General features: G+C 48.0%; 1 protein-coding gene across 2 annotated transcripts in view; it reads right to left on the bottom strand.

Moving 5' to 3' along the window:
* St3gal5 (ST3 beta-galactoside alpha-2,3-sialyltransferase 5) overlaps nt 1-7,103 on the bottom strand; it is a 60,633-nt gene extending 53,530 nt beyond the window's left edge. The window contains exon 1 of one of the 2 annotated variants that reach the window (XM_057790040.1): nt 6,906-7,103. In XM_057790040.1, the coding sequence (XP_057646023.1) occupies nt 6,906-6,984 (79 nt within the window). In that variant the 5' untranslated portion in view covers nt 6,985-7,103. Of the gene's footprint in view, nt 1-6,701; nt 6,843-6,905 lie in introns of those variants that run through there. The other variant, XM_057790048.1, reaches the window with a different exon arrangement.
* Between the last annotated feature and the right edge of the window lie 1,410 nt (nt 7,104-8,513).

The raw sequence follows: 8,513 nt of genomic DNA on the forward strand, positions 1-8,513 counted from the left end.
GAAGAAAATGACACCCCTTTTCACCTTTAATTATCAATAGTTCCTCAGGGAGGGAATTTATCCCTCACCCAGGATAAAATGCTGAGGGCCCAATCTTGTTTGGCAAAGACTTTAAGCCAGCACTTGGGCAGACTCCCAAACAGACATAGCAGGTTCCAGTCACATATGGAGTACATATCTGGACATACAGTGAGAAACAACAGACACGGCCTTTTCTTTCAGAAGGCCTTACAATCCCACCTAAAAATACAAACAACAAAAAATAAAGGTTGAGAACAGACCAGCACATCTATCTCCGGGGCCTTCTGTCTCATAGTGTTCTGTGCTGCACACTGGGGCAAAGTGTTACAAGAATTTTTAGAGATGTGGGGCAGAGAACCTGTAAAGGGGCTTCCCAAAGAAGAAATGCTTCTCTGCCGCTGTCTGACTAGGAGCTAGAGCAGGGTGCGGGAGGCAGATGTCAGTGTAGGGACAGCAGGTGCTGGTGGAGAAGTCTGTGTCAAAGGGTCCAGCCCAGGAGGGATGATACGCTGAGCCCAATGAAGAAATGAGCAGGCCCTACCTGACTGCTGAAATTATACTGGAAGAATAAAAGAATTTTCTAAATGGAACTGGATGTTGAAGAAACCTCTCGAGGTTGGCCATCCCCCATGAAGCAATACCAGATAGAAGACTGCCATGGAGACTCAGTCCCGGGAGCAATGTGGCCCCTGGAGGTGTAGAAACCTTGACAGAACTACCTCAGCCACTTCAAAGCAATGTCATGAATTATGACAGGATCCCTTCTGAGGGATGGGAATATGATATGGAATTCCCCTCTGTTTGCTGTGAATATCATTGGTTAATAAAGAAGAGCCAGGTGGAGAAAACTAAACTGAATGCTGGGAGAAAGAAGGAGGCATCAAGGAGAAGCCATGTAGCCCCACTGGAGACAGACACCGAAACTTTACCTGGTAAGCCACAGCCATGTGGCGATACACAGGTTAATGGAGATGGGTTAAATTAAGATGTAAGAGTTAGCAAATAAGAAGTTAGAGCTAATGGGCCAAGTGGAGATTTAAATAATATGGTTACTGTGTGATTATTTCGGGGCTGAGCAGCCGGGAACAAAAGAAGGGACCTCCTCCAATAGGAATACATTATTTGCTGCAAAGACATGGGAACAGTGGCCTCATTTACAATCTCCAGGCCTAGGTCTAAGTCCTAGCTCTGAACTCTGGAGCTTCTTATGTCTTTTTATCTTAATACCCTCCTTTGTAAAATGGGAGGGGCAGCAGAACCAAACAGGGATATGGTGAAATCAGCTAATCCATGTAACAGTTCTACAGCAGGTGAGGAGAGAGTGAGAAAACTATGTCTCATGGTTTCCAGTACAGGGAGCAGGCGCAGGACTGAAGGCTTAGTATGATTAACAGACCACAAAGTACTCATTAGGTACAACACACGGCTGGGAGCTGTGTCACTAGGTAAATGCAAGTTTAGGTGTCGGTATCATCAAGAGAAATGAAAACTTGAACCGACCTGTTTCGTTTCAATTTTTAAGAGTTATTTTTATTATCACTCTTAATTTTATTATATTTTGGTTGTGGGTATATGTGTGTGTATCTGTATGAGTGCACACGTGCCATGAAGTGCATGTAGAGGTCATGCACGTGGAGAGTCTTCATTGTGAGTTCTCTCCTTCCAGGTTATGGGTCCTGGGGATCAAACTTGGGTTGTCAGATATGGCAGCAGTGGCTTTTGCCCCCTGAGCCATCTTGCCAGCCCCTTATTTTTACTTTTTAATTTTGTGTATATGTGCACGTGGTATGTGCGCTCATATGTCCACATGTGCACACAACCACAGGAGCTGGAAGAGGGCTTTGCACACCCTGCAGCTAGGATGATAGGCAGCGGTGAGCTGCCCGACATGGGTGGTGGGGATGGAATCCCAGTTCTCTATTAGGACAGCAAGTATTCTCACCACTAAGCCATCTCTCTAGTACCAGTCTGCTCCTTTTTACTTTTTTAAAGGCAGGCTACTAGAAATTTTAAATTATAGGTATGACTCAAGTTCTTCCTACTGGAGAGCACGGGAACAGAAGGAAGGTAAGTGGCGGCCTGGACCAGCATAAGCCCCAGCTGACTAAGACCTTGACTGCAGAATACAGCAAGCAAAGAGAAGGAAAGACCGGAGCCACCCTGTCCTCCTGATCTTGCTGCTTGCTGGAGTCTAGATAAAGAGAGAGGAGAACATAACAGGGGTGAAGAACAAGAGGAGAGGATGAGGGAGCAGAGGCTGGAAAGAAGACAGCCGGAAGGACACATTCTCGATGCCTAACAGAAAAACTGTCTCTGCTCAGTTAATATATATAAACCTGCCATTATGAAAACGACAGTCTTTAAAAAAACAGCCCAACCGAGTGCGGTGGCACACGGCTATAGTCCCGGCACTTGGAAGGCGAGGCAGGAACCAAAATTCAAGGCCAGACTGGGTTTTATGAACCCTTATCTGAAAACGAACAAACAAAACTAAACTAAAAACCTAAGCAAATACATAAAGAATTTTAAAAGTGACCACAACATTCAAAAAGATTAAATATCATTCATAAAGTAGACCTGTTAAATGTTGTTTGTTGAGCTGATCAAACTCAATCACACAATCTTAAATTATTATAATCCCAGATATTATTAAGTCTGAAGGGGAAAAAAGAGAATTCACGAGTACAAATGTTGGTTCGTGACCTAAAAATTTACTCCTGGGTATTTTTCCCTGATGTAACTGAAGTACAAAAATGCTTCCTATCGCTCAAAACCTCAAGTAAGACAAAGGCTTTTTCTGTAGGTAAACAGAAATGTAGTGGATGGGTGGGTGGAGGTTTGCAGCAAGACAGGTGAAGACTCAGGCTGGAGACACTCTTAACATCAAGATGATCCTGTAGCTCAGAGCTTAAGCTCAGTCTGCCCTGTGCTTGGACCAGAGGAGAGCCTGGAGCCTGCAGGACTGCTCGCTCTTCCTGAGGCCATATAGAACAGGACCAAGCTGAAACTTAGCCTCCTGTAAAAACAACTCCAGCACCATCACCTGGAAACAATCACCTTCATCATTCAGGCTGTAGGAGCTCCCACCATTAATTCTAAGATTAGAATAAAAGAGCTTTGCCTGGGGACCCCCAAGAGAGTAATACACCCATAATAAACCCATAACCCAGTGATCCTACTGCTCAGCACAGATTCTCAGAAATGCACGCATATTCTACCAAAGTTAGGCACAGTTACAGCAGCACTATCTAGTGCAGACAAACACTAGAACAACTGACCACAGATAAGACACACAAAACTCCCCTGTGATCACCACCAGCAACGAGAGTGAGCATGCTCTAACTACAGGTAGCACGGGAGGCCTCTGTGCTCACAAAAGGAGACACACACTGCAGGTTTCCATTTACGCACAGTGTGAGAAGGCAGGCAGGCCAGGGTTAATGCTGAGAGCCAGTGACCAGATCTAAGCATGGGTCCTGCTTAGATCAGAACTGATCCTTGATCTCAAGGTGGCACATGTTCATTATGGAAACTTGTTCGGTGATATACTGTAGGTACATCTATTTTCCCTGAACCTACACGTTTCTAAAACATCGTCATAAGAGAAAAGACTTCTCATTCCACTGTGTAAGTTCTGAAGATTTAACTCAGATCATTGGGCAGCAGGCCAACTCGGTGCACTGAATCATTGGCTTTAAGTATGCAGGTATAAGCTTGCAAGTATAAGACTGTATATATATCAAGACAGGGTCTCATATACCCCAGTTGACCTTGAGCTCTTGACCCTTCTGCCCAAGTGCTGAGATTAACAAGCCTGGACATCACACCCAGCTGCAAATATCTACACCTTATTTAAACAGGAACAAATCTTGTTTGGAGTCTGTTGACTGAGTTTTCTGTCCTGCCCGGTTCCCTCAGTCGTTAAGTCCCCAAAAAAATCACACAGAGGTCTCCATTAACTATAAACTGATTGGCTCAGGCTTCTTATTAACTCCTATAACTTATATAACTTATATTAGCCCATTATTCTTGTCTGTTTTAGCCATGTGGCTCGGTACCTTATTTGGTGAGGCAGTCACATCTTGCTTCTTCTGTGGCTAGGTCACGACTATGGAAACGAGCTTTCCTCTTCCCAGAATTCTGGTCTCGTTGCCCCGCCTTTACTTCCTGCCTGGTTGTCCCGCCTATACGTCCTACCTAGCTACTGGCCAATCCACGTTTATTTAAAATATAACTGACAGGGTACAGACCATTGTCCCACAGCAGGTGTCCAGGTAAGCTAGTGTTGACCATGAGCTCTCTCAGTTCATTTTCTCCCTTCTCCTTCGCACACCCCACTTGCTCCCTCTAGGAACTGCTTGAACTGGGTTTCTCTTCCAGAAGAGCCCTTGAACCACCATCCGTATTTATGGCTTCCTGGGTCCGTGAGTCACACCCCTCCAGTGGATGCCTCTGTTAACTTATGCCACCCACACTGATCCAGTCCTTTCTTCTCATCCTCAGCAGCTGCCATGTACATACCTAGTGGTTTCTACGCCAAACCTTCCCAGCTAGACAAGCTGTGTAGAGCACACCCTAGGTGGATGATGAACATCCTCCTGGTTCCAAAAGCAGCACAGAATACAGACCTCCTCCGAAGCCAGAGAGGTGTGGAGGGTGACTCTTCCTACATATCTTTGTTAGGATTTCTATTGCTGTAACACCATGACCAATAGCAACTGGAAAGAAAGTGTTTAATTTCATCTTACAGTTCCGTATCACAGTCCACAGCAAGGACTGTGATACGGAAATTAGGGCAGGGACTGGAACATGACAGGAACCTGCAGGCAGGAGCTGATGGAGAGGCCAAGGAGGAACACTGCTTACTGGCTTGTCCTTCAGAGCTTGCTCAGCCGGCTTCCTTATACAACCCAGGATCACCTGCCCAGGGGTCACAGCACCCACAATGAGGTGGGTCACTAATTAAGAAAATGTCTCTCACAAGCTTGCCTACAGGACAATCTGGTGGGGGCATCTCTTTCAGTTCATGTTCTGTTTTCCCAAATGACTCCAGATGGTAACAAGTTGATCTTAAAAACTACCCAGCACACCAATAATGTTCCAAGAGACAGCTCTACCTCTCCACTGCTCTGGCCAGCCCAGTAAGGGGCATAAAGAAATAGTGTAGCAGTTTCTCCTTGCCTGTTTCCCTAACCATTCACCCCTTAACCTATGTTGATGACACGGGCATTAGCAATGTATGACAAACTGAATGAATTTACTCTTTCGTCTCTCCTCATCTTACTCTGTTTAAACCAGGCATATTGGCACAGGCCTGTAATCCTAGCACTAAGAAGATGGAGGTCAGAGGATCAGTGTTCAAAGCCAGCTTGGGCTGCAGAGTGAATTCAAGGCCAACCTGAGCTACATATACCCAGTGCCAAAACCCAAACCAACCAATCAACCAACTAATCAATCAATCAAACAAACAAACAAACAAAAACCAGTCATCAAAACCCCCAGTCATCTCCTTCATATCTTTTCAAGTCTCAAGGACACACTATCAACACTAACCAAAATTTCCACCTTAAAGAACCGGCATCAACCACATAGCAGACATGGGTGTCAAGAGACAGTCTGATCACAGTGCTCTGGAAGTTCGTATTAATCCTCTCTTGTCCAAACACTTGGAAGTAGACAATTCCCAGCTCTGCAACTAGAAATGTTAGACACTGCTCTGAGCTGTCAGGATATAGAATTACACAAATGAAACCCAAATCTGTCCTGTCTGGTCCTTTCGTTCAACAGACTGCTAGTTCCAGCATGTGTGTCCATCTGCAGGTAGAAGAGGATTTACCGTCATAAACCAAAGGAAGGCTTGGCTAGACACCAGAGGGCAGAAGATGAGAGCGAGTCTCCTTCCTTTGTGAGTCTAAAACCTAGCTCAGCCCTTGGCTGCAGGAACCCGCAACTCATCCGTTCCAGAAAAAGCATAACACATAAAACCACTTTTGGGGGAAATGATCCTGTTAAGAAAATGGCACTATATATATAGTGCCATTTGACGGAGAGGTAAAATTTCATTTTCAAGTCAATTAATGATTATACAGAGTTTTCTTATGATATATTTATTTTAAATGGTTAGAACCACAAACCCAGTGGCCTGGAAGAGAACTCAGTCTACAGCAGGTTAACCTTTCCAGTACAAAGACCAGGAGAGCAAGCCCCCCACAGGAGGATCAGTGGATGCCAAGGTCATCAGCTGATGTGGGGTAGGGGTTTGCTTCTATTCATGGGGTCCTACCAAATGTTCTCTGGGGGAAAAAAGCAAAGCAAAACAAACAAACAAAACAGCACACAAAGAACGCACCCCCTCCTCAGGCCACTGTTTAAAATTTCCAAGGAATGAAAAAGGTCGCCCCAACGTGTCTCTTCCGCAGGACTGGCCGCAGAGAGGGGGGCGGGGAAGGTCACCAGCGAATTTCTACCAGCAGAAATCTACCCACTTGCATGCACAGGGAAGGTTCGGGAGCCACTAGTGACCCTGCAGAGGGTTCCCCCAAGCCAGTCACGGAGGACACTGAGTCAGTTCGGCTCTGCTGGCTCAGAAGGTTCCAGCAATGAATTAAAACACTCCAAACCAAACCTCATGGAAAGGACCACCCCGGCTGGAATTGCCACACGGGTCGGGTCATCCTTACCCAATGCGCCGCTTCCACACCTGTGCCGGCCGCGGGGGCGCCTATCGGGGCCGCGACCCTCCCGCCCGCGTCCCCCCGCAGGCGCGTCCGGCGTCGCAGGGCTGGGGAGGAGTCTCTGGGCCCGGGGTATGAGTGGGCAAAGGCGGATCGCCGCTGCCTGGGTTGCGGGTGTCCGCTATGCCGACTGGGGGCTGCGCCACGTACCTCGGCAGGCAGGTGCCGCTGCTTGGCTTCGCGGCTTCTGGGGCCGCCGCTCCGCGCCGCCCGTCGCCTCCGGGCGCATGCTAGGGAGGGAGCGCTGGCTAGGAGCCAGCCCCGGGCCCCGCGCCCCAGCCCGCCCCCCGCGCCGCGATCGCGCCCATTCAGCCACGGACAGTCCGCTCCCCGGCGCGGATGCGGAGGGGGCGGGGCCGCACGTCACGAGGACATGAAAGGCCAATCACAGCACGCGGGACTCCGCCGCGGCCCCGCCTTCGAGCGGGCAGCCCCCCCCCCGTGGATCAAGGGGGAGTAGGGCGCATCCTGCCGGGACGCAGCTTGGGCGCCAGGAGGCCTGGGACAGGGGTGCCCCGCGCCTGGGGCGCTCTCCACCTCTTCATCTAATCCAGGCTTGTCCGCGATTAGATGGTGGAAGGGGGCCCTGGGAACCAAAGGTGGCTTTGGACCGGTTGTGGGCTTTCGGTTGAGCATCCGGTTAGAAATCGCAGAGCCAGGGAAAGAAGGGGCTTGACGTTGTCACGTGCTTTATTTGCCAGCTGCCCTCTGGTCTCTAGACAGTTACCGGTCCTCGGTCCCTGAGTCCCGCGAGGCAAGCACCAGGACAGGCTAGACCAGCGGTTCTCAAGCAGGGGTTCCCTGAGACCATCGGAAAACACAGATGTTTACTATTCATAACAGTATCAAAATTACAGTTATGAAGTAGCAACAAAAGTCATTTTATGGTCGGGGTCACCACAACATAGGGAACTGTTTTAAAAAGTTGTAGCTTTAGGAAGGTTGAGAACCACTGGACTAGAGGGACGAGCCTTGGGCCCTGCCAGGACTGCCTTATATTGTACCTAGTGTCATAGTGCTTGTCCTGAGATCCTTGTAGGGGTGAGTAACTTTTAAACCACTGAGACATTTAGTGAAGAGCCAGGATCAGAACCTGAGTTTGGAGCACTCAGATCCATTTATCTAAAAACTCCTGATGCCCTCGCCTCCCACACCTTATTCTGGAAAGGAGCTACCGTACCATTTTTAAAACTCAAATTTGGGGCGTTAAAATTGCTTAAAACTGGACTGGATCTCCCTTTTAGGATATTTCTCCCCATGATCCTCTAGAAAAGCCGACAAGAAGGAGATCCAAACCACAAAGTAAATGATATTTGAATGATGCCAAGTTCTTCTGAGGATGTAGACCCTTTGTTAGTGCACGTGTATTGGGGGAAATGCCCTGGCTGGTTAGTTTTTGTTAAGCTGGAACAGCTAGCCTTCAGTCTCAAGAACATTTAACCCCAAAGGGGCATTCTGACAGTCTGGAGGAGACACGTCCTCAAGATCCAGCTCAGTTTTCTTGGTTGCCGCATATCAAACTCCTTTCTGAGGCTTCTGGTCCCATGATAGGTCTCATGGCTGTGTGTCAGCTGACGAAGCTGAAACTTTGTAGTGAAAGCTAGGACCGGGGTTTTACTACGGCATGTGAGGCTGTAGAAACCGGACAAGGACCTCTTTCTCCCAGCTCCCACAAACCAAACAATACCTCTCTCATTTTGAAGAACAAGATCCTAGACCCCAAGCCAAGAGTCCTATCACTTTTTCCTTTTCAGCAGC

Source organism: Chionomys nivalis, chromosome 1 (assembly GCF_950005125.1).
Source record: "Chionomys nivalis chromosome 1, mChiNiv1.1, whole genome shotgun sequence".
NCBI lineage: Eukaryota > Metazoa > Chordata > Mammalia > Rodentia > Cricetidae > Chionomys > Chionomys nivalis.